Raw genomic sequence first — 27,385 nt, 5'->3', positions numbered from 1 at the left:
GAAACCTGCTAGATAGCCTTGGGTAAATCACACTGCCTCCACCTCAGAGGAAGATAATGGCCAACCTCCTTTATGAATAAATCTATGAAGAAATAGAAGAAAAAATAGTTATAAATAAAATCCAAATACAGTCATCCCTCCATATCCACAGATTCTTCATCTATGAATTCAACTAGCCAGGGCTCAAAAATATTTTTAAAACTTGATTTTGCCATTTTATATAAAGGACTCCATCTTTCAATATCATTGTGTATAATGGCACTTGAGCATCCATAGTTTTGATATCCTTGGGGAGGTGGTCCTGGAACCAAACCCTGGGGGACACTAAGGGCTCACTGTACTACAATCATCACCATACAGTTATTTTGATTACATCTATAACAAAAATGAACAAAATGCTGATGGACTGCAGCATGCATCCTTCCTTCATTTCTCCCCATTGATTATACTGACTGGAATTGCTGAGAATTGCAGTTCTACAAATATCTGGTGGGTCTTACACTTTCCCTAAACTTCATAATCTGAAGGATCCCACACTTTGCCCAACCTTGAGGCAAAACTTCCAAAATGCCTTTTCTCCTGCTGTTGTTTGATTGCACAAATTCTTTGACAAACAACACAGAATTGGACTGGATTTATTTTAAAAATTGGAATCTTCCACCAGTGATATCTTTCTAATACAGAAAGCTAAATGTATCTGTTGTCAATTATACCTTGGTAATCCCCTTTGAGTTTCATATTCCAAATAAGCAAAAATCTCACAGCGTGCAGGGGAAAAATTGTCTGGGATTGTGCTGACTAATCTTGGCAGTAGCCAAACAAGGAACGTGCTTTTTGTGCATTCTGCTGTGTCACGGTAGCATTTCGTTAGCTCTTCACACTGCTGAGTAACGGTTTCAGCCCTGAGAGTACTTTTTGCTGAGTCACGGTGGGACATGTGAGCCTGTGTTGCAATCAAATGGTTTCCTGTTCCTTGTCCTGAGATTGCAGATGTTTGAGCTGGCTCACAACCAGGGAACAAGCCTCATGATCTGTGAATACGCCATCTGACTCCAATCTCTTTAACCTTTTGTGGCTCTAATGACTGTCATAGTAAAGTACAAAGTGTATACAGACTATCTCTAACCATTTCTTATGCAGATGTAGGTATGTTTCCCTTGAAATAACCATTTTTAAAAATGCAGTGAGCTTTGCAAACCCTCAAACTAAGTTAGAAAACTGCAAAAGAATGCAACACATTTCTATTTGTAATTTTTGGGTTTGCTCCTTGTAAGCCGCCCCGAGTCCCCTTGGGGAGATGGTTGGCAGGGTATAAAAATAAAGTTGTTGTTGTTGTTGTTGTTGTTGTTACACATAAAAAATGAGGAGCACTCATTTTGAATGAGCTTATGAACTTGTGGAGAGAATTACAACCATTTATTGATCAATTTTATGATTTTTATTTTCATTATAATTCCTTGAAATCTTCATAGTATAGGTCAAATAAGATGCTCAACCAAAGAGATATGAAATTGCCTTACAATGATTTTATAGTGTAGAAGAGTTAAGGCTATTGAAGTAGGCAAGTTGGAAGGTGGTTATTTCTATTTTAAAAGAATTTGGATATGTCTGTGGAACCAAATCCTTACATTCCATTCCGTTTCAATTAGGCGTGTCATATTAGAATTTAGTCAGCCTCTCCAATTTGGAAGGAATTGTCCCAATAAATCTCCGCTGGCCCATTTTTTCAGCTGCTTTTAAAATGTCCCAGTTTTTTCCTCCTTTCCCCTTTTGTTCTCAGCTTATTTCAACTGCTGAAAATTGAGTTCAAATGTAGTTTGTCCTCAATTCAGAGAGGCAGAAGAGGACAAGGCAAAAGAAGCAAAAAGCGAAACTGCTGTGGCCTCTTCTAACATGTTTGTTATTCCTTATTAATAACTTTTGTTGTAACCCGCCTCGAAGAGTGAGGAGATGCGGGTAAAAAAATATAATTATTATTTGATATAGAACAAGATTAGTATACAGCAAACAATATCACTATGCTAGCTTTTTAGGGCTGGGCGGTTTCGTTCGTTAATTTCGTAATTCGTTAATAATTCGTTATTTTTCTTGATAACGAAGCGATAACAAACCATCCAGGAGCAACTAAAAAACGAAACGAATTTTTAAAGCTATTTCGTAATTGTTTTGTAATTGTTTTGTTATTATTTCCGTATGTCTGGTGCAAGTTTTATAGTTGTTTCCCTCCCCTCTCCCTGGTTGCAAGCGGTCGGCATTTACCCCACTTCCGGGTCCCTGGCCTCTGCTTAAGTGGATCAAATTCTCCTCTCCTCCTGTCGTCACCTCACCTCGTTCCTCACTCTGGCCTGCGTGCATTGGGCAAAGAGACACAGCAGTGCAGCACTCAGAGACCTGCCTAACCTCTTTCCTTCTCCAGGTTAAAACTATTAAATTAATTATATTTATTATTATTATTATTATTATTATTATTATTATTATTAAGAATGGATGGCCATCTTTCAGTAGTGCTTTGACTGTCCCTTACATTCATGAAGGCAGAAAGTGGTTTGTTATTATTATTTTTATTATTATTATTATTATTATTGAGAAGAAGCATTGTCAAACCAGAATAGAGATCTCACCCCTCCTCTCTCTCTCTTTCCCCCCTCTTTCCTTCTCCAGGTTAAAACTATTATATTTATTATATTTATTATATTTATTATTATTATTATTATTATTATTATTATTATTAAGAATGGATGGCCATCTTTCAGTAGTGCTTTGACTGTGCCTTACAAGCACGAAGGCAGAAAGTGGTTTGTTGTTATTATTATTATTATTATTATTATTGAGAAGCATTGTCAAACCAGAATAGAGATCTCACCCCTCCTCTCTCTCTCTCACGTTGTGCAACCGCGTCCGCCATTTTAACGAATTGATTCGTTAATATTAACGAAATTTCGTAAATATCAAACTTTTTAAAAGGAAAATTTCGGAATTCTTTTAAATATCGAAACGCAAAAAAACCCAAAAAACGAATCGATTTTAGAAACAAATTTTTCCGTTGTTACCCAGGCCTATAGCTTTTGTATTTGATCACACGTCGGACACTTCCCATGTGTCCTGGACTGTGTGATATTTCAGTGAATAATGTGTGGAGATCCAAGCAGGGTGGCCTTTTGCAGCTGGCAGAGGGTAATTTTCTCAGCACTGATAGTTTTTAAGTAAAGGCCAAGTTCATTAGGCACTGCACCCAATGTGCCAATCACCACTGGGACCACCTTTACTGGCTTGTGCCAGAGTCTTTGCAGTTTTATTTTATTATTATTATTATTATTATTATTATTATTATTATTATCATTATCATTCTGACACAAAAGCACAGTATGTCACAGCAAACGTGATATATATGCTGGATTTCGTATCACAAAATCACAAGTGGAACGCTTCCCAAGCGTCTAGGACTGTGTGATGTATTTTTGAATGATGCGCACAGATCCAAGTAAAATGGTCTTTTGCAGTTGACAGATTGTGATTTTGTCAATGTTTTTTTGTTTCCAAATGCCGGCTGAGATCTTTTGGCATGGCGCCCAGTGTACCAATAACCACTAGGGCCACCTGTACTGGTTTATGCCAGAGCCTTTGCAGTTCGACTTTGAGGTCCTGATAACGGCTGAGTTTTTCCTGTTGTTTTTCCTCAATGCAACTGTCACCTGGTATGGCAAGATCAATAATCCAAACTTTTTTTCTTTTCCACAGTCGTGATGTCTAGCGTATTGTGTTCCAAAAGTTTGTCAGTCTGGATTCGAAAGTCCCACAGTAATTGTTGTTGTTGTTGTTGTTATCTGGACTAGATACCAGCGTTGCTTTGACATGTGCCTCCATTTTCATCATTGCAAAATGTTGGAGGACATTGCAGAACATCCTAGAGTAAAAATGCTAGAGAAAGATCTCTTGCCTTAGTTCATTATGTCCATGCATCTGTATAAGATAAATTTTCTACTCAGTGTCAGCCATTTGCTAAGCTGTAGAACAACAATGGGGAAGTTTTGTTTTTGTGTTGTTTTTGATCTACAAGTCCCATCAGCCCCACCTCAGGGTTAAAGGTAGATTGTGGGTGTTCGTGCCATTTGGCAGGCTGCCCCACCCCTGCTTGCAAACAAAGGTTACTTACATCTTCCAAGCACAAACATAAGAGCTGCTTTCTGGATAAGACTCTTAGAAGATATGTTAATGTTGTGAATCATTGTGTAAGGGCGTGTGGCTCAGCAAGACGTATTTCCATGTGATATATATCTGCTGTGAACATGCATCACACCTAAGTAATTAACCAGAACTCATTATGTGCCTGTGTCTATACATACATAGTGTCATTTGACAAAGTAACTAGAATCAAAGTCATCAGGTAGTTTAGAATGGCTGTTCATCAAGAGATGTCTCAAGGATACTGAACCCTACTACGGAATAATAAAAGTACAAGAAGAAAAGCATCATGATTTCTCATTTTGATGGACAACAGCCCACTTATCTCCAAGATTAGTTAGAATCCATTGAATTATTTGTATCATGCGTGGGCAAACTTCAGCCCTCCAGGTGTTTAGGACTTCAATTCCTAACAGTTGGTAAGCTGGATGGGATTTCTAGGTGTTGAAGTCCAAAACCCCCATGGAGGGCTGATGCTTGTCCATGCCTGATTTACATCCTTCCTCATCCTTGTGTCGCCCACACTCCACCATCATGCCAATGGACATTGTAGTCCAATGCATCAGGAGGATGCCACGCTTGACAAAGCTTCCTTAGAGTATGTCATGTTCCTCTCATGATCTTGCTTTTTATCTGTGTTGCATGATTTACTGAGTCAGAGCAACCCATGCTGAAGCATAACATCTCTCAGTCCTTCACTATGAACAACCATGCTTCAATGAATCCAGAAACCAAAGGATTACAGTCTATTTTCATGGAATCCTAACCACATGGCTTAAACCAGCATGTGGCATGATTAATAGGTGAGCACTTAGAGCAGTGACGAGGAAGCATGTCAGAGTGAAAGGCCAGATTCCCAGCTCTATACTTTTGGCCACACCATCTGACATCATCAGGTTCCTGACTTGGCAAGGCTTTTCACCTGGCACAACCACAAGGAACCCAACTTCTCTCCTCTTTCCTCTCTCCATTATAGCATTCGCTCTGTGTTTTGTTTTATTTCAAATTAGCTTCAACAATGCGAAAATGAGTTCTTTCTCTCAAAGATTTTCATGGTGGGAAAGCACCAGTGGAGACTGTGGTGGAGGATCTAGAACGGTGGTTCTCAACCTGTGGGCTGTGACCCAGCAGTGGGCTACGAGAATGGAAATCCAGTCCACAAACCTCCTTCCTCTTTATTTTATTTTATTCTATTTCTGCTCCTTTCTGCAGAGCTGACCAGTCCCTCCTCTTTTGGTACTAACGTTGGAAAGTGGTCCCTGGTCAAGTGGTTCCCGGTCAAAGTGGTCCCCAGTCAAGTGGACCCTGGTCAAAGTGGGTCCTGGTCGAACAAAGCTTCGGAACCTGATCTAGAGATTCCCAGAAAAGTGTTTTCTCAGGTTATTTACTTCACTTTTTTTTCACTTAGGTCGGGGTCCTGTACCCTAACCCCACCCCATGGCAGCAGAGTACATACAGTACTTTCATTTCTTCTTCACTATTCACTGTTGTGTTACAGCTGGATAAAAATGATTAGCTTAATTTTGCAATTATTGGGCATCTTTCAGTCTCCACAAAACTGTTAATACATCCCCTTAGGAATAGCTCTTTCCTGTTGCACAGCTGCGCATGTTGCTCCTTGACTCAGCACTTCCCTTCATTGTTGTTTTTGCTGAGTCATTGTCAGATACATCCCAAAAGGAAACATTCCTTTTGCTGAGTAACACATACATCTTCCTCCAAGTTTGGCGTCTGGCTGTGTTCCCTGCAGCTCGAACAAAGACAGCAAGTCTGGAAAAGAGCCTAAGGCTGACTTTCAGATTTATTTTCATGTTCACTAGGAATATAGAGAAGCTTTTTTGAATCAAGTCAAGTTTATTATTATAATCTACACATCAAACGTAAAGTCCATTAAAATGCATTAAACTTGCACTAATATACAACATAATTGCCTAACAAAGCACTGATATATAACATAATTGCCTGACATGCCAGTTATTTGAACTCTTCTTGTAATTACATTGTATGAAGACACTGGCACTGCTTTTTAACAGAAATATTTTTTTCTCTTCAAAACAAGTTGTTCATAATTTAGCTGAACTAGCAGGTAAGAAAATCAAGAATCAGGAAATAAATTTCTCATTGAAATTCATTATAAAAATAATGAGAGATATAGTAGTAATTAAAAAAATTACATTAGCACCACAAGGGCACAAAGGAAAAGGATGTCAAGATTTGGTGAATATTTTATATTATAAGTGTATCAGTCATGAGGCTAAAGAGAGAGGCATAAAGATCTCTCATATATATGACACCTATGTGCGTTGCATTGAACTTATGAGGTGGGGGAGGGGGAGGAAAAATGGGATACATAGCTAATAAAGAAAATTCTTTGAAAATGCAATGAATTAGTGGTGATAATGGAGGCAATACTGAACAAACTATGGAAAATGTTTCCTCATGGTTTTGGCAAAGCTGGGGTTTTTTGGTTTTGTTCTTTGGAAAACCACAGGAAGGGAAGAACTAAACTAAACAATTGTTCTCTCTTTTCCCCAAACACCCAAAAGTGAATGTTCTCATTCACCTACCCCACATGGCACCATACACACACAAAAAGATATGATTGTATTAAATGTCCATGAAATACCGTCCTATTAATTTGCAGAAAACAAAAAACTTGATGAGATGAGGACATGGTATAGAGCAGGGGTCCTCAAACTAAGGCCCAGGGGCCGGATACGGCCCTCCAAAGTCATTTACCCGGCCCTCACTCAGGGTCAACTTAAATCTGAAAGGACTTGAAAGCACACAACAACAACAACAACAACAACAACAACAACAACAATAACAATCCTATCTCATCAGCCAAAAGCAGGTCCACACTTCCCATTGAAATACTAATAAGTTAAAATTGCTCTTCATTTTAATTATTGTATTGTTTTAAAGTGGGTTTTTTTTGCACTACAAATAAGATATGTGCAGTTTGCATATGAATTCATTCATTTTTTTCTTATTATAATCCGGCCCTCCAACAGTTCTAGGGGCTGTGACCTGGCCCTCTGTTTAAAAAGTTTGAGGACCCCTGGTATAGAGCATTCTCTGCAAAGAGGTTGCTGGCTGGAGTATTGAGAGCAGTACTTAGAGATAGAACATTTTTGCAGGTCCTGAGTATTTCTGGCATTTATTGCTTATTGGGTATGGGTATTGTTTGGAGCCACCCAATACCTGCATATATTTATTCAGCATTACCATTCTGCCTCAGCCTTCCTTTGTGGAGTATCTGGCTTGGGTGCTTTTTTCTATAACATAAAAGCCAACATGAGGAGTAGAGCAACAAAACACAGATAATAAAATTCCATTAGTAGCAGAAAAGTAACTTCACTTGAGATGCAGTTGTCCTTGCCCTGTGCGAAGCTAATCGCTCCATTCTTAGCCAGACACCAGCAAAAAAATAAGTAATTTAAAATGATAAAAAGAATTTGAATACAATTTGAAACAGTCTAAAATAATGTGAACAATGTAAACAATTTAAAACAAGTTCAAACTTTATATACCAATTCCATCAAATATACAAACACGCCCAGATGGTAAAGAGACATATTTTATAATGGTGCCCAGTTGAAGTCCTTGTTTGTTAAATAAGCCTCAGAGGAGAGGACATTTCACAACTGTGATGGTACAACAGAAAAGTCACTATGTCTTCACATCCATCAGATCTCAGTTCTCAGGTAAATATTTAAAGAGAGAGGGGTGATCTTTGAAAAGCGGCAGTCATTGAAGACTTATCTGTCATCACAAACATTCATATCAGAAACATATTGGTAGTCTGTTGGCCATCATCTCTCTCAACTTAATAGTAAAACCAGCTGATGAAAGCAATACATTTATCACCTCATTTTTGAAAGAACCCAAGGGGTGCTCACCAATGCTTCCTCGTCATCCTGGAAAGAAGTGATGAATGGAATGCCACAAAGTTCTGTTCTGGGCCGGCCCTGTTCAACATCTTTATTAATGTCTTAGATGAAGGGTTAGAAGGCATGATCATCAAGTTTGCAGATGACACCAAATTGGGAAAGATAGCCAATACTCCAGAAGACAGGAGCAGAATTCAAAACTATCTTAACAGATTAGAGAGATGGGCCAAAACTAACAAAATGAAGTTCAACAGTGACAAATGCAAGATACTTAGGCAGAAAAAAATGGAATGGAATGGGGGACACCTGGATTGATAGCAGTACGTGTGAAAAAGATCTTGGAGTCTGCATGGACAACAAGTTAAACATGAGCCAACAAGGTGATGTCTAGTGTCCAGGTCCAGGGAAGTTATGCTACCTCTCCATTCTGCCTTGGTCAGACCACACCTGGAATCACACTGTGTCCAGTTTTGGGCACCACAATTGAAGGGAGATGTTGACAAGCTAGAATGTGTTCAGAGGAGTGTGAGTAAAATGATCAAGGGTCTGGAGAACAAGCCCCATGAAGAGCGGCTTAAAGAGCTGGGCATGTTTAGCCTGAAGAAGGGAAGGCTGAGAGGAGACATATGGCCATGTATAAATACATGAGGGGAAATCATAGGGAGGAGGGAGCAAGCTTGTTTTCTACTGCCCTGGAGACCAGGATGCAGAACAATGGCTTCAAACTACAGGAAAGTAGATTCTACCTGAACATGAGGAAGAAGTTCCTGACTGTGAGAGCTGTTTGGCGGTGGAACTCTCTCTTTCTGCCCCAGAGTGTGGTGGAGGCTCCTTCTTTGGGGGTTTTTAAGCAGAGGTTGGATGACCATCTGTCAGGGGTGCGTTGAATGCGATTTTCTGGCTTCTTGATTCTATGATTCATTCATTTAACCTTTACAACAATCTAGTAAATTAGGCTGAGATATAATGTGCAGCCTAAGGTCATTCAACATGCGTTATAGCTAAGCAAGATTTCAAAGCCAGGTCATGCCACCCATTTCTGTCTCCAGTACTGCACACTCTATATGAATTATTCTTAATCCCTGACAATCATGATGACTTTGTGACATTACATGGATCATATTGTATTGTACTCATTGCTCCTTTTCTATTCTTCCCATTTCAAATAGAAACATTATAATAAACCACTGGACAAAAATAACAACCAAATGGGTGATATCAGTGAAACTCCGATGTAACACTACTTATTACAGGCACTGATAGCAGGTAAAGATAAGATTGGGTGGAAGCATCTTTTGTGCTTCAAGTAGGGTAAAAGGAAAGTATTCCTTCTGAAGGTTTTCATCTCTGCTACTTCCTTTTAAAGGTAAATTATGTCAAGAATTCCTCAGTCATGGGTGAACACAATGCATCTGTCACCTCACATGGATCCATTGAATACTTATCCACAAATGTGGCTCCTTGCTGTGTCATATTAAGATTCAACAGCATGATGGTGAGGACATGGTGACTCCTGGCAGAATTGTATAACTGTTTTATATTTGATACCAAGAATTTGTACAGCAGCAATACAGCTATCGGCAGAGCTGAGAACATTTTGCAATAGGGTTTGTGATTTCTCCAGTTGCTTCGAAAGGAGAAAAGAGAAGTTGAGAAGCTCAGCTGAGTCAGCAGGACTGTCACTGCATGTCATACGTCCTAAAGGGTCACTCGGTCACTCACCTCAATTAAAATGTCTGCCTTTCCAGTTAAACAACACTTTTGTATATTTCAATAATAGAGTGGTGCTGAATCTGCATTAAATATGCAGATGGACAATCAGGTTTGGGGAACCTTGAACTTAGGGCAGTGGTTCTTAACCTGTGGGCCGTGGACCACCAGTGGGCCACGAGGACAAAAATCTGGTCCATGAGCCTTCTTCATCTTTATTTTATTTTATTTTATTTTTGCTCCTTTCATGCCACCTGCCACTCCTTCCCTGTCACTGACCATGGCATATATTCTGTATCAGAAACTAGAGCTGATATGGTCTATTCAATACAATTTTCTGAATCAGCACTCTAAACTGACTCTAAAGTTGATCAAAAACTGATTTGTAACTCTTTTGGTAGAAATGTTGCAGAGTGGTCCCTGGTCAAGTGGTCCCTGGTCAAAAAAAGGTTGGGAACCACTGACTTAGGGCCATGTTCCCTTCCAGTGTAATTTGTCAGTTGGTGGACAAAGACCCCTTCTTCTTTTCTTATATTATTGTTAATAATACCCTGCCTTATCTTCCCAAAGGGGACTCAAAGAAGCTTTTATTTGCCTCATCTTTGCCTCACCCTGTTTTCTTTCTCCACTCTCTTTCCCCCTCTTTTAAGGAATAGGAACACCTGGATATTTTGATGTTTATCATCCTTGTGGGAGGCTCCTCTCATGTCCCCACATGGGGAGCTGAAGCTGGCAGTGGGAGCTCATCTGAGCTCTCCCCGGATTTGAACCTCTGACCTGTCAGTCTTCAGTCCTGCCAGCAAAAGGGTTTTAACCCATTGCGCCACCGAGGACAGTTCTTAGCACATTGTATTTCCCATCACTGATTTGAGTTTTGTTCTAGTTTGTTTTCCATTTCACTCTAAATATAGCAGCAAAGGTGTTTTCCTGCATCATCTTCTCTCTTTGCATTCTTCATACATGCTGTTTTTTCTCTTTAAAAACAAAGGCAAAGACACATATGCTTTTATTTAGAATCATGGCTCTCACTAGTCATATACACAATATAAAGTTTTCTGTGACTTCAAATGAAGAAAAGGCGTTAATCATGTGGTTGGACAAAGTACCTAGCATATATATTTTAAAGAGCTGTTTCTCGCCATCCTGTCTTGCTGAGTTGTCAAATTGCATCAAGTGACTTTTCCTCCTCCCTAAAAGGGGAAGAAGCCACCCCACTGAGAGAGAGAGGGGACACAAAAGGCATAGATGTCTCTATATTGTGCAAAGGGACTGTACAGTGAGGTCAGATGTTTCCTGGGCTGAGCACGTGACCTGCAAAGAGGCATATAAAGGAAGATGCCAGCGCCGGGCAGACACACTCAGAAACTTCTCCGACTCTGAGCGGGAGGAAAGAAAACTCAAGGCACGCAGTAACATCCCGGAGGAAACGAAAAGCAGGCGAGGATGGCACACAGCTCGGAAAGGTAAGGAGGACAAGTGGCGAGGTCTCCTTTCCCCAGAAACCCACGCTGGATTTTGCAAAGCTTGTTTCAGGGTGCATCTACACCAGGCATGGGCAAACTTCAGCCCTCCGGGTGTTTTGGACTTCAGCTCTCACAATTCCCAACAGCCTGCTGTTAGGAATTATGGGAGTTGAAGTCTAAAACCCTTGGAGGGCCGAAGTTTGCCCATGCCTGCTCTACACTGTACAATTAATGCAGTCTGACACCACTTTAACCAGGGCTCAGTGGTATGGCATCCTGGGAGCTGGATTTTTACAAGGTCTTTCATCTTAGATGCCAAAGAAGGCTCATGCCTCCACAAACTACAGCTCCCAGAATTTCACAGCATCAACACAGGGAAAACTGCATTAATTCTACAATTAATGCACAATGTCAAACTGCATTAATTATACAGTGTAGATTTATTTATTTATTTATTTATTTATTTCTATCCCACCCATTTCAGCCCGAAGGCAACTCAGGGCGGCATACAAAATCGGCACAATTAGATGCTGTGTGCATATATACACAAATATATACACACACACACACACACACACACAACACAGTTAAGAACAATTACATTACATCATAAATGCATATAAAACATAAAGGCAATAAAAACTATATAAGTCTATATACAAGTACGTTTTCTCACTATCTGCACATGTACATCAGAGTTTTCCAAATTCTAACTTTGAGATTCAGGACACTATTATAACTTTTCAGATGTTTACTATGCATATATATATCCTGTACATGTGTGTGTGTGTATATTGCAGTTTGTGTAAACTAAGGGCCCTGCCACATAACCCTATATCCCAGAATATCAAGGCAGAAAATCCCACAATATCTGCTTTGAACTGGGATATCTGAGGCCACACTGCCACATATTCCAGTTCAAAGCAGATGATGTGGGATTGTATACAGCTGTTCGGAGGGGGCCTCAGAGTTTGGTTTATTTTGCACCTGGATCCAATTGTTAGATACCAGTGTTCCAATATGCAATAAAGTATATTTTGCACACTTGCTCATCCATGGCTTAACTCTACTTACAGGGCCTTTCCACACAGCCCTATATACCAGAATATCAAGGCAGAATTTTTTATTTATTTATTTATTTATTTACTTTATTTATATACCGCTTTTCTCAGCCCTCAGGTGACTCAAAGCGGTGAACAACATTGATACAAAACATCACGAGACAAGTATAGGGCAATTAAAAACAATTGTAACATAAATCATTAACATCAGAATAATAATCATTAGCGCCTCAACAGTAAAATCAGAATCCAGTCTCATCATCCATTATTCTGTATTCCTATGTTCAATTATACTGTTTAATCAAATGCTTGTTCGAACAGCCAGGTCTTCACTTTCCTCCAAAACGCCAGCAGGGAGGGGGCCGATCTGATATCTGCAGGCAGGGCGTTCCACAGCCGAGGGGCCACCACTGAGAAGGCCCTGTCTCTCGTCCCCGCCAAGCATGCCCGTGATGCAGGCGGGTCAGAGAGCAGGGCCTCCCCAGATGATCTTAGTGTCCTAGTCCCACAATATCTGCTTTGAAGTGGGTTGAGTCCACACTCAGATAATGTGGGATTTTCTGCCTTGATATTCTGGGATATAGGGTTGTTGCTGTCAAAAGGTGGTTCTCAAAGTTTTCTTGATGCTGGTTTAGGGATTCAGTACACATTACATTGACTTTTCAAAGCTCTGACGTGTACTATACGTATATCTTCTGTACATATGTGCGTATATATTAATGCTTATGTGTGCTGAGTGTTATATTTGATGCTTGAGTGGACTGGATCTTTCTAAAGCTATTTCCCCCCCCCCCCCTCTAAATTGGTGGTTCTCAAAGCTTTTATTGAGAATTTGGGACATTATAGTATGTTTTCTAAGCTCTGGTTTATGCTATACACATGTATTATGTACACATGTGTACATGGATTATAGTTTATGTGAGCCGAGTGATACATTTGATGCTCAAATGGGCTGTATTTTCCTCCCCCAAGCTTCATCCCCACTAAAACAGTGAGTCCCAAATGCTACTCCTCTAGGCACTGTGAACTTCAACTCCTAGGGCTCTTCCACACAGTCATATAGCCAGAATATCAGGGCAGAAAATGCCACAATATCTGCTTTGAACTAGGTTATCTGAGACCACACTGCTATATATTCCAGTTCAAAACAGAAAATATGGGATTTTATTCAACTATGTGATGGGGCCCCCAGAAGCTTCAACCACCTCAACCAACAAATAAGGATTCTGGGAATCAAAATCCAAAACACCTGGAGGTCCACAGTTCAGACAACATTTCATCAGTTTGCCTTCAAGGTCCCAGTTGAGCATCCCATGTCCAGAATTCTCAAATCTAAAACTGTCCACATAATTGGCAGGGATAATGATATGTTTGCATTCTGAGAGTATTCAAAATGTGTTTCATGCTCAACAACCTCAAGACAGATAATTCACAATATCTGCTTTGAACTGAGGGCCCTTCCACACAGCCCTATATTCCAGAATATCAAGGCAGAAAACCCCGCAATATCTGCTTTGAAATGGGATGTATGGCAGTGTGGACTCAGATAACCCTGATGTGTATAAGGCGTATAGTAAGTTTCCCCTGACATTAAGTCTAGATGTGTTGGACTCTGGAGGATGCTGCTCATTTCCATTTCTAAGCCAAAGAGCCAGTCTTGTCCGTAGACACCTCCAAAGTGATGTGACTGGCATGACTGCACAAAGCAATACCTATTGATCTACTTACATTTGCATGTTTTTGAACTGCTAGGTTGGCAGAAGCTGGGCCTAACAGCGGGAGCTCACAGCACTCCCCGGATTCAAACCTTTTGGCCAGCAAGTTCAGCAGCTTAGCGGTTTAACCTGTTGTGCCACCAGGTGTATACAAAGCATAAACGAATTTCGTGTTTTGACACTTCTTTCTGAATTCAAACCTCTTTTCAACAGGATGTCCCATCGGGATTTGTCAGAAGCTCTGAAGGAAAGCACTAAAGAGGTCCACGTCCAGGCGGAGAGCACTCAGTTCATGGAGAGCTTCCAGAAGGGGCAGGTGTCCCTCCGTGAATTTAAGGTACCTGTGGGTTACTTTATAGGACTTATAGTCGCAATCAGAAATGGGGAAACTTTGAGATTTCATAAAATGGAAAATGTGGGGTTGGAATGTTTTATATAAAATAAAACTGTCAATATCCTGCTATTTTAATAGCCTGTGTCTAAGTTAATAGGGATCCCTTCCACGGTCTTTGAATAAGAGCTGTGCTGCCTCAACTAGTTAGTAGGAGCCCCCGGTGGCGCAGTGGGTTAAACCCCTGTGCCGGCAGGACTGAAGACTGACAGGTTGCAGGTTCAAATCCAGGGAGAGGCGGATGAGCTTCCTCTATCAGCTCCAGCTCCTCATGCAGGGACATGAGAGAAGCCTCCCACAAGGATGATAAAAAAACATCAATTCATCCAGGCGTCTCCTGGGCAACATCCTTGCAGACAACTAATTCTCACACACCAGAAGCAACTTGCAGTTTCTCAAGTCGCTCCTGACACAACACCAAAAAAAAAACTAGTTAGTCCCAACAGGGCCTGAATCCTGCTGTGATTTCCAGCTAAAGGAGATCAATTGCTCCAATGGGAGTTGCCTGTGTATAAACTCATCATTTAATATTTGATTCAATGGGACTACCCTCATTGGTTTTAGGACAGTTTAGCTTTCAGGGTGAAATGTTCACTTTTAACAATGTTAAGTAATTTAAAAAGTTTTCGCTTGTTAGTATAGTATAGTAATGTATATACAGTCAGCGCAAAGTATCCATGGATTTTACCATCCAGTGCTTGAAAAATATTTTTTTGATCCCCCAAAACCTTGATTTTGACATTTTATAGTATTTTTACTACACCACTATATGTAACAAGAGTTGAGCATCCAATGCATTTTGGAATCCACAGGGGTTCAGTGGATACCAAGAGCCCATTGTATAAGGTGAGAAAGGTTCTACACAGTTGTATAAAATCCACATTGAACTGAACTATATGGCAGTGTGGTCTCAGGGCCCTTCCACAAAGCCCTATATCCCAGAATATCAAGGCAGAAAATCCCACAATATCTGTTTTGAACTGGGTTAGCTGAGTCTACACTACCATATGTCCCGTTTCAAAGCAGATATTGTGTGGCTTTCTGTCTTGATATTCTTGGATATAGGCCTGTGTGGAAGGGCCCATTGTTGTTGTTCTATGCCTTCAAGTAGCTTCCGACATGACAACCCTAGAGCAAACCTATAAGAAGTTTTTTTTGTAAGATATTTTGCCTTTGCCTTCCTTTGAAATTGAAAGAATGTGACTTGCCCAAAATCACCCAATTGTAGCTTGCTGGGATTTATAACTCATTGAAATATAAAAGTAGTTTATTAAAGCTTGGACTGTAATCCATTTGAATATAAAACAAATAAGTATGATATAAAATACCACAGTATAAAAGCAGCCCATAAAAATTAACATGTAAATCTCATGTATTAAAAATGGGAATATATACACTTAGGAAAAGTTTAAAAGATAAGAGGGTCTAAACATCATTATATATTTCATCATTATTACAATTTAATTGAATAGTAATTTAGCAATAACATATAGTTCTGGGATGTGTAGTTGAATTCCACTTCATTCCAAGGGAAACAGCACAGTTCCCATGTTCGTTTGGAGATTGAAATTAACTCTGCTTTCAGAACTATATCACCTGAAATACAGTAATTTCCAAACTCTAGTCCTCCAAGTGTTTTTGGATTTCCAAAAGCCCCACCTTCGACCAGTCAGGGATTCTGGAAACCAAACTCCAAAACACTTACAAGGCCAGAATTCGGGAAACACTGCACTAGATTTTTTTTAAGGCTGAACATTCTTCACTGCCATCTAGTAGAACAAGTTAGAAATAATCATTGGGTGTCACTCCTAATACCTATTGAGATAATGTGGTAATGAGATGTGAATAGTCAGAAACAAGACGTAACAATCAACAGGGAAAAAGAGAAAGAAATTAGAACCCCAGAGAGGAAGCTGTGGGAGCAATAGTGACATTCTTGAAAGACTAGTCCAGGTGACCAATATATTGCCAAGCAAATAAACATGGAATATTGCCTGGAGATTTCAATTCTTTGTTGGTTGGCAGGTGTCCATTAAACTAGACTGGTTGAGTGAGAAAAGAGGAAATGATGCCATAATCTGTAACTACCTGGGTACAAAGGTAAAAGAAGCCTCAGCAATATAAGGAGACAAAAAAGTGAAACATTATGGCCAGATTAGATATCACCCAGGAGATCAGTCTCCTAACATCTTTTATAAAAGTAGATTTCGGAGTGGGAGAAAATCAGATCAAAGCAGCAGAACCAGAGGTAGAAACATCTCTTTTTTTATTACATCTGCCAGCATTTTTGGAAGCTCTGCATTTCTCCCAGTTGAAATATTGTCTCATAGCCGCAAATAGTTTACTAGAGATGCAGCTGGGCCTATAGTTCCTATGTTGAAGGACTGAAGAATCTGCTCCAGGTGTCAGTCTGAACTTTAAAGGAGCTGTGTTGTTTCCAACTTACAGCGACCTTAAAGCAAAGCTTACATGGAGTTTTCCAGTTCAACATTCATTCAGAGGAGGTTTTCCTTCGTCTTCCTCTGAGAGTGGGATTTACCCAAGGTCACCCTATGATTTTCTGTAGCTGAGATGAAATTCAAACCCTGAACTCCAGGAGTCCTAGTCCAGCACTCAAACCATATTGATAAAACAAGAGAGCTATCCAGGATGCCAAACTACACCCCCAAATAGCTTCTATGTCTTGGATGGTTCTTATAAAGTTTGATGAGGTTAACAACAACTTTGGTCAGATTTGGTGTGGAGGGGAGAGAGATTTCAATTTGGAAATGGATGTGGAGGAAGGCTTAATTATCCTCTCTTACAGTGACACTGCTTCAGTCAAATCCACATACCCATACCTGCTTTTAGGGTTCAAAAAAAGATGTGAGGACATACACTTTTGGATCTCCTTAGCAAATTGTGGGTTTGCTCTGTCATTATATGCCTTCAAGTCAACTCTCGCTTATGGTGATTCTCTCATAGGATTTTCTTGGTGAGAGTGATTTAAAGGTGGTTTGCCATTGCCTTTCTCTAAATATACCTTACAGCAGTGGATATTCACTGATGGTTCCCTTTCCAAATATTAAACAGTCCAATCGCTTCTTAGTTTCTGAGATCAGACAGGATCTGATGCCTTGTATCAGTCCTTCTCTCTCTCTCTCTCTCTCTCTATCTATCTATCTATCTATCTATAAGTTAGATATCAAAATTAAACATTTATCACATGTCAGCTTCAGGTTGATGATTTCATTATTTTTAAGGCTCGAGGATATTAACAAACCAAATAAATATCATTCATGTTAAAACATCTAGAATGTAACCTGTCAGTTGGAAATAACTTGATTCCTAAGGTTGTGTGGAATTTGCTCTTCTGTTAAAGCAGAAGTGAAAAATGTGAGCCCCTCCAGATATTTAGGAACTACAACACCCATCACTCTCCACCATTTACTGTGGTGAGTCGGTGTGATGGGGTGTGTAATGCAATATCTGGAACTTCATGTTTGCTAATATTCCTGCTAGAAAATCAGCCCTTAAGCAGGGGAAAGAATAGCAACACCTCTCTCTGCATCCTGTATGCACTAAATCCTTGCTGCTATAAATGCTAATAATAATAATAATAATAATAATAATAATAATAATGTATTGTCGAAGGCTTTCATGGCCGGAATCACTGGGTTGTTGTAGGTTTTTCCGGGCTATATGGCCATGTTCTGGAGGCAATTTTTCTCCTTACGTTTCGCCTGCATCTATGGCAAGCATCCTCAGAGGTAGTGAGGTCTTGATTAGCATTAATTACCTCTGAGGATGCTTGCCATAGATGCAGGCGAAACGTCAGGAGAAAAATTGCCTCCAGAACATGGCCATATAGCCCGGAAAAACCTACAACAACCCAATAATAATAATAATAACTTTATTTTTGTACTCTGCCTCCATCTCCCTGAAGGGACTCAGGGAGGCTTACATGGAGCCAAGTCCGATTAAGGTAATTAAAATAACACATTAAAATTCATAAAAACAGCAACAAGCTAAGTAAAACAACCACATAACACAATATAAAAACAACAATCAAGCAGAAAGCCAGTAGCCTGAGATAGCAACACAGTTCTGGGCTCAGGTGAGGGGCCAATACAATCAGTTGTGAGGAAGGACTGATAGATAACGTGCAAGTGCCGGATGACAAAAATTGAGGATAAAGAGCAATATAAGGTGGAACACTGTATCTCTAAGCAGAGACAATAGTAAAGTGCAGGGACTGAAAATTGGGTCATAACTGGGAGATAAGATTTTTCTGGGAAAACTGTCTAATCAAAACCACAATGGAACTTCCATGTTTCTAGATCTTTATGAAAGATGAAGTCACATGACATCAAAATATTGGAAGAACAATATTCTTCTATTTTCATAGTATAGGCACCTTAACTCCCTGAATTGCCTGAACCGGGCACCTATAAGGACCTCAGGCATTCCACAATGCTTTTGAGGATATGGGAGCATTAGCTGTTTTATACTAAAGCAGATTTCATGCTTATGGACTCTACCTTGTAGTCCAAAACATGGGCTGGGGAAAGCACCACAATACATATCCCTGATGTTTCCATCTCACTCCTGGCAGCTTACCATCCCACAAATGTGGTACAGTGAGCAGGCATGAGGAATGTAATACAAATAAACAGAATATACAAAATTTAACAAAAGTGCTGTCCTTTTCTGAGTAATTTCCTTGTTAGTACAGCTGACCAACTAAGGTCAAAGGAAAGCTGTGTGGACATATTATTTCTTGTAAAGTTTACACTGTGATCATGGAAATCAAGAACCCAGCTCACTCCAGCCACCTGTGCATATTGCTATCCTAAATCTCGTCACATTGTGTACACTGCACTTTTTGATTTGGGGTGAAACTCTGATCTCTGTATAGACCACATTGCATTGCAGCCCCAGAATATTTTCCCATAAGAATTGTGTAATCTCATGGGCTGGACTTTACTGCATGTAAACAGATCTTTCCTGGAACTTTGTTAATATTTAAAAAGCATTTAGCCTTGTTCTGGTTTTTGATTTGTAACACAGAAAGGGACAGAAAGTACTTTATAAAAGGTCTGGAAAGGTTGTAATAATTTCTCTTTACTTGATAAAGGTAGCGGTCAGTGAGTTTGACTGAATTGTATTTACTTAGTTCAGTTGTTCTCAACCTGTGGGTCCCCAGGTGTTTTGGCCAACTCCCAGAAATCCCAGCCACTTTACCAGCTTTTAGGATTTCTGGGAGTTGAAGGCCAAAACACCTGGGGATACACAGGTTGAGAACCACTGAAGTTGTATTGTAATAATCATCCCACTACATTCACTACAAACTATATTTTTCCCCAAGATGACACTTCTCTAGGAATCTCTAAGACCTCCAGCCTGACTCTGTGGTCACACTCTAGTGGAAGTTGACTATAGAGTCACACTGGAGGACCAAGAAATTCCTAGGCAGAACATATTGATAAAATCCATGAATAAGCAAATCAACAAAAGTGAAATCTACAAATGTGGAATGATAACTTTATTGGAAAACTCCTCTGCTTGTACAGAACTTGATTTTCACATGATCCCCTACCACCTCCATAAGACCCTTATATCCCATGCTGCTTTTGAAGGTCGGGAAATAAGATGATGATGATGACAGAAGGGAGGCAGTACATAGAGGAATCAGGATAAATCAGGAGCCGCAGCTTCAGACAAGTGGAAGCTGTTGCACAATTTTTATCTGCATAGTTATAAGCACATTCTGACACTACCCTTCTACTGTTGTCAGGCATGCAAGTTTGGGAAAGTTACGTGAGTTCTCTTGGATTTGATGCAAAGTGACTTTAATTAGGCTTCATGACTTAAATCCAGTGGTTACACTTAAGAACAGCCATTCAATCAACACCACTTACATATATCTTGAAGTGTCTAGTTCCTATAGATTCAATGGGTTTAGCCTAGTTGGGAGTAATACTTGGATTATGATGGATGTAAATCAGCACAGGTTTGATGTAGTTAAAATGGTCAGAATCATTTTCCTGAAGTTCTGCTGACAGATATCCAATTATGACTTCAAACCAATTATTTTGAGTGACAAGAGCATAATCCTGGATGACTGGATAGGGAGAGGGACATATAAATCTTCCTTATAGCAGCATGTCATTTATTCATGCAGGTCAGAAGCATCTAGTTTAACTGGTAGAGGCCCTCCAAGACAAAATCCTTTTCCAAATCACTGCCTGAAGATCCAGCCAGATGTGATCTCAGTCCTTTTGTGTATAAACCCATAGAACTGCTGCCTTCATATCTTGTATGTTTCTTAGTATTTTCTAATTGGAAACACCTGCAACTAACACCTTATGCACATAAAGTATATAGTCACCACGGCGTAATGGTTTTTCTAAAAAAACACATGTAGAGCAGAAACCTGCTCCCCTTTTTGCCCAGTAGGGACTTGATGATTCAGATTCACAACTTCACAGGTACAAGTGTCATGAAGCAAGCATGGAATGTAAAAACAAAGCAATAATTATCATAAGCAGAAGAAAATATTGTGATATGTAGGCCTTGTTGAGAGGAACTCAATTCCCTGGTCAGACAACCACAGCAAAGCGAAAATTCCAGATACAAAAATTAAGTAATCTCAGAAGACAAACATTCACCTTTGGAAAAAATTCATTGTATATAACGTTTTAGCACATGCCACAACCATAATAATAATGGATTGTATGGCTGTGTTCCCAAAGCATTCTCTCCTTATCACTCACATCTATGGCAGGCATCCTCAGAGGTTGTGAGATTTGTTGGAAACAAGGCAAATGGGGTTTATATATCTGTGGAGTGTCCAGGGTGGGAGAAAAAACTCTTCTCTGTTTGAAGTAAGTGTGAATGTTGCAATTGATCATCTTGATTAGCATTGAATAGCTTTGAAGCTTCACAGCTTGACTGTTTCCTGCCTGGTGGATTCCTTTGTTGGGAGGTGATTAGCTGACCCTGATTGTTTCATGTCTGGAATTCCCTTGTTTTTTTAGTGTTATACCTTGTTTACTGTCTTGATTTTCAGTTTTTTAAAAATACTGGTGGCCAAATTTTGTTCATTTTTATTGTTTCCTCCTTTCTGTTGAAATTGTCCACATGCTGGTTGATTTCAATGGCTTCTCTATGAAGTCTGATATGGTTGTTGTTAGAGTGGTCCAGCATTCCTGTGTTCTCAATTGTTGGTTCATTAAGTGCTCTGCTATGGCTGACTTCTCTGGTTGAATTAGTGTACCGTGCCTTTCATATTCCTTTATTCGTTTTTGGGTGCTTCATAATAATATTTCTAAAAAACATTGAGTAAAGTTTCAAATGTTGATAGACCAGGGAAAACCGCTGACATCAAATACTACAGTTAAAATGTTTGGCTGAAATTAAGAAGAGACAGTATCATGTAGTGGTTCGAGCTCTGGACTATAACCTGGTGATGGAAACCCACTGGGCAACCCTAGGCAAGTCACACTCTCTCATCCTCAGAGGAAGGCAAAGGCAAACCCCCTCTGAACAAATCTTGCCATGAAGCTTCTGTGATAAGTTCATCTTAAGGTTTCCAAAAGTTGGAAATAAATTGGACAAGACATATATGTTATGTTGGTCCTTATGGATTTCTTGCATGTATCATTGCTCTGAAATACTGGTAGAATCTGAACCATGAATTGATGAAAGGTTTCTATGGCAGACAGATATTTTAGAGATATAAATATGGGTTATAGGAATATGATCATAGAATAGAATAACTTTATTGTTATGGTACATTGTCCAACAAAATTAAATGCTTTCCCCAGCTCACAAAACAGCAAACACATCCCTCTATACTCCCACTGCACAACCCCCAATGCCATATCAATGCGAAACTATGGAGTTCAGCATAGCTACAGCTCTAGGATCATGGATCTATTATTAATAGAAAGTGTCAATAAATTAAATAATGCACAATGATAGTTCTATATAACATACAAGTGAGCGTTGTGAGCTTAAAGAGTGACTTTAGTACTAAGCTCATCTTTCTATCTTTGTTTCAGCTGTATTTAGCTTCTCTATATTACATCTATATGGCGCTGGAGGAGGAATCTGAGCGGAATAAGGACAACCCAGTCTACTCCCCCGTTTATTTCCCAAATGAGCTGAATCGCAGGGCTGCTTTAGAAGAAGACCTAGAGTATTTCTATGGCCCAACATGGAGGAAAGAGATTCAGTGTCATGAAGCAACTCAGAAATATGTGGACAGGCTACATCATGTGGGCCAGTATGAACCAGAGCTTTTGGTGGCCCATGCCTACACCCGGTACCTTGGAGATTTGTCTGGCGGTCAGATTCTCAAAAAGATTGCCCAAAGATCTCTCCACTTGCCTAATACTGGAGAAGGACTGTCTTTCTTCAATTTCCCTGGTGTCACTAACATCTCCAAGTTTAAACAACTGTATCGAGCTCGGATGAACAGTCTCCCCATGGACTCAGCTACTGAGGAGAGAATCCTGGAAGAGGCCAAAAAATCTTTTCTGCTGAACATAGAAGTGAGTAATCAGTTGGCAATAGTCTCTTATTGAGATACAACTACATTTTGGCAGATGATGGCTTATGAGAACTGAGCTTCTCATAATGTTTCATTTGTAAATAAAACTGGACACACCAAGAGTAACACAGAATAGGCTACCAGGGCTTTAGGGTGCATCTTGAGAATTAATGTCGGTCTGACACCACTTTAACTGACATGTGGTGCATCCTTAGCAGTCATAATCCCTAGCCATTGGGATTCCAGGGGGCTGATGGAGGCTGTACTCCTCAACATCTGGAAGGCCAAACAGATAACTTAATGTTGCTGACTGAAAATAGTCAACCCAGTTCAAAGCAAATATTGTGGATTATCTGCTTTGATATTCTGGGTTATATGGCTGTGTGGGAGGGCCCTACAAGTTACAGCACCATATACTGGGACAAGGGTGAACAATTATTTTTTTCAAAATATAAAATACAGTGATTATTTGAATTGGGTGTACTTTTTAAATTGTTGGCAAGCAGCTGATCTGATTACTTTTGTGTTTGTATTAATCTTGAGGCTGCCTTTATTTGCTCTACTAATTTTGAACTCAAAATCAACATTTGGGTGCTAAAAATTATCAATTAAGGGGTTCCCCATACAGAAGGAAATTCAAATGTCATTTTTTCTTTAAAAAAATGACATCTTCTCTAATTGACATTGGGAATAGGTTCACTATCTCCTGGAGATGCTGATAATTGTCCAACATATCTGAAGAGCTCTTAGTTTGGGAAAGACTTAATTGATGGATTTGCCAGGTTTCTCTGCAAGAAATGCCATGTTCATAATGGAAATTAATTTTCTGTGTCCTAGTTTGAAAATGGTAAAAAGTTTGAAAAACCAAAGGAACGTTTAATTTTGTTCAAATATTTTTTTGCGGAATTCTAATATAGTTGACTTAAAAAGGAAAATGTGTGCTCTTCATAACAAAACTCCTCTACCATCCATTTTCTCAGGTGTTTCAAGAACTACAGAGATTGACAAGTCAGGGACAACCATCGGAGAATGGCCATCTTGTACAACCCAAGCTTGAACTTCGTGCAAGACCAGGCAACACAACCCACAGTAAGTATCTATTTATGAAAGCCACTTCTGCAATTGCATTGCTTTCTGATTTTACTGGGACCCATAAAGAAAGGAGTGATCCTTAGCTGTCATGTTTTATGTGTTTGTTAACTAGCACTGTGAGTGTGTAATGACTGAATGTGGGTCTTGATGGAAATCTATATGGCAAACTTATCTTGAAACCAGATAGGGATGTACTGGGGTGAGAATATTAGGGAGTTATTTCCCCTCACCACGGACGAACCCAGAGGGTGCTCACCAATGCTTCCTCTTCATCCTGGAAAGAAGCTACAAGCAGAGTGCCGCAGGGTTCCGTCCTGGGCCCGGTCCTGTTCAACATCTTTATTAATGACTTAGATGAAGGGTGAGAAGGTATGATCATCAAGTTTGCAGACAACACCAAATTGGGAGGGATAGCCAATACTCCAGAAGACAGGAGAAGAATTCAAAACGATCTTGACAGATTAGAGAGGCGGGCCAGAACTAACAAAATGAGGTTCAACAGTGACAAATGCAAAATACTCCACTTAGGCAGAAAAAAAAATGAAATGCCTATCATTTATCTGTATCATTGTGCTTAAAGGTGTATTCCTGGCATCCAGTTATGTTATCAATGTGACCATGGCATCACTTAATGTTTTAGAAATAAAATCTCTCCAACAAGTTTTCATGTTTGACAAGTTTCTCTTTGTTTTAATATAGGTTCAAAGGAAAGTGACAGAGCAAGAATGACCCACAAGAACATGTTGCCCAGCACACCATTGTTGCGTTGGACCCTCGCTCTTTTCTTTTTGGCAGCAACAATTGCTGTCGGCTTGTATGCCATGTGAACAGAAGGGACTCCAAACATGTTTTGCCAGTTCTTGCCCTTTCCTAAATTTACAGCTCTTTTTATAATCAAGGAAGATATGCTTCGAAGCCCCAACTTGGATGACCTAGGCTTAGCTGTTCTTGTTTTACTAACAATACAGAAGATGCAAATGGTTTGAAAATTGAAACATTAGTGGGGAGAACATTTCTGCAAAGATCCTGAAATGTCACAGTATGGCACGCCTTTAAACAAAGGGAAGAACCACAAAGATCAAGCACTTTCTCTCTTAGATCTCTGAGAAATCAATGTTGTTGCAGTTACTCTGTCCAGTGTTTGTTTTTGTATTATTTTCCGATGTTGTATGGCCTACATGTACCCGTCCTGGAAAACAAGACTTTGCTTAAACAAGTTTTATACTATGTTTCTATTTTTGAAACATATTTATACCTCAGCAATGAACTAGTGAATGAACCATTTCCTACTATATTTGTAATCTGTCTTTATATGTTATATATTGAACCATTAAAATTTCTTTTGAGTTGACTGAAGTGATTTTTTTCTTTATTGTTCACTGTATGAACTTATTCCAGTTGGTAGCTCAGCCCCAAAAACTAATTTTCCACCATGTGGAAGCCTATTTCATTGTTTGTTGCCTCTGTTTCTATATTCGGTAGGTACATGCAATCAGATAAATTCAATGTCAATCCTAGCTAGAGTAGACCCACTGAAATCAATGCAACTTTGACTGGTATTATCAAGTCATGTTCATTTTAATATAAGACAGGAGGAGAATTCAAATTGACCTTAACAGATTAGAGAGATAGACCAAAACCAACAATATGAAGCTCAACAGTGACAAATGCAAGATACTCCACTTAGGCAGAAAAAATTAAATGCAAAGATAAAGAATGGAGGATGCCTGTCTCAATAGCAGCATGTGTGAAAAAAGATCTTGGAGTCCTTGTGGACAAGTTAAACATGAGCGAACAATGTCATGCGGCAGCTTAAAAAGCCAATGGCATTTTGGCCTACATAAATAGGAGTATAGTGTCTAGATCCAGGGAAGTCATGCTGCCCCTCTATTCTTCCTTGGTCAGACCACACCTGGAATCACACTGTGTCCAATTCTGGACACCACAATTGAAGGGAGATGTAGCGAATGTGGCCAGAGAATGGCGACTAAAATGATTGAGCCCTATGAGGAGCAGCTTAAAGAGCTGGGGTATGTTAAGCCTGCAGAAGAGAAGGCTGAAAGGAGACATTATAGCCATGTGAGGGGAAGTCATAGGGAGGAGGGAGCAAACTTGTTTTCTGCTGCCCTGGAGACTAGGATGCAAAATAATGGCTTCAAACTACAGGAAAGGAGATTCCCCCGAACATGAGGAAAAACTTCCTGACATTGAGAGCTGTTCAGCAGTGGAACTCTCTGCCCTGGAGTGTGGTAGGGGCTCCTTCTTTGGAGGCTTTCAAACAGAGGCTGGATGGCCATCTGTTGGGGGTGCTTTGAATGTGATTTTCCTGCTTCTTGGCAGAGGGCTGGACTGGATGGTCCATGAGGTCTCTTCCAATTCTATGGTTCTATATCTACTCCAGTTGGAAACAAATCCCTGGAAAGCTAGGATGGAACAGGTATACTAGGGAAAAGATGCCATGTTGGTTGCTTCACAAACCACCTGTGATCTTTAAAGAAATCGGTTTGGTAAATAAAAGCCTAAACATCCTAAAGGCATTAGATGCCATCTGAGCTTAGAATCTGGGCAGGACTAGTCTTGGTTAGTACTTGGGTGGGAGGCCCCAAAGCATACCTGGTGTTATAGGCTACATTCAGAGGGAAGAACTGGCAGAAACACATTTCTCAACAGCACCAGCAACAACAAGGTGGCTATTATATGCTGCCACAAAGTAACAAAACAGTATCTTTGAGTTTTTTTTATAAAAAATGTATGTTGAAACTCAAGTAGTTGCTGAAGTTAAAAAGTGACAACTCATGGTAACTTTTCCTAAAGAGAGACGCAAACAAGGCAACACACAACTGAATTCTTGCATCATTATAAAGTAACTGTATAGCCTTGGAGAAAAACTTAGGGTGTATCTAAACCTGGCATGGACAAACTTCGGCCCTCTGGGTGTTTTGGTCTTCAACTCCCACAATCCCTAAAGTAATTTCACTTTCTCCTGGATGCTATCAAACTTCAATATTTACTGTGAACCCCAACATACACACATTGCAGGTGGTTCTATGTCTCATATCAATTCTAGCCTGGCAATTCCTTCCCACATGTCTTTGAGTCAACTCTTATGTTAACCAGGCCCTTCTTTAGAGTGAGAACATAGCTCCACCTGTGGGCACAATGGTAACATTACATGAACTGCACAAGATTACAATTACCTCTTATTTCCATGGCACTTTTGAATGGTCTAAGAGTTTCATGCATATAATCCAGGCATGGACAAACTTTCTAGCTTGGGGGCCACGTAGCAGGCCAGAGGGGAGTGGGTGGGCTGGGAGGTAGGAGATTCTCCCCAAGTCCCCT

General features: G+C 39.8%; 1 protein-coding gene across 1 annotated transcript; it reads left to right on the top strand.

Annotated features, from left to right (window-relative positions):
- Window positions 1–11,112: 11,112 nt before the first annotated feature.
- Window positions 11,113–25,394, top strand: HMOX1 (heme oxygenase 1). Its single transcript, XM_060776953.2, has 5 exons — window positions 11,113–11,248; window positions 14,238–14,361; window positions 22,461–22,952; window positions 23,932–24,040; window positions 24,743–25,394. The coding sequence occupies exons 1-5, from the start codon at window positions 11,229–11,231 to the stop codon at window positions 24,868–24,870; spliced, it is 873 nt and encodes a 290-aa protein (XP_060632936.2). The 5' UTR covers window positions 11,113–11,228; the 3' UTR covers window positions 24,871–25,394.
- Window positions 25,395–27,385: the final 1,991 nt, after the last annotated feature.

Source organism: Anolis sagrei, chromosome 5 (assembly GCF_037176765.1).
Source record: "Anolis sagrei isolate rAnoSag1 chromosome 5, rAnoSag1.mat, whole genome shotgun sequence".
Classification (NCBI taxonomy): Eukaryota; Metazoa; Chordata; class Lepidosauria; order Squamata; family Dactyloidae; genus Anolis; species Anolis sagrei.
Note: the sequence above shows the minus strand (reverse complement) of the source record. Positions and strands in the feature narration are given on the sequence as shown.

Bases quoted from the DNA above. Each gene is read 5' to 3' on its own strand.
- HMOX1 (XM_060776953.2), top strand. From the start codon at position 11,229: ATGGCACACAGCTCGGAAAG. The intron at 14,362-22,460 runs GTACCTGTGGGT...TCTTTGTTTCAG, and splicing joins TGTCCCTCCGTGAATTTAAG to CTGTATTTAGCTTCTCTATA. The intron at 24,041-24,742 runs GTAAGTATCTAT...GTTTTAATATAG, and splicing joins ACCAGGCAACACAACCCACA to GTTCAAAGGAAAGTGACAGA.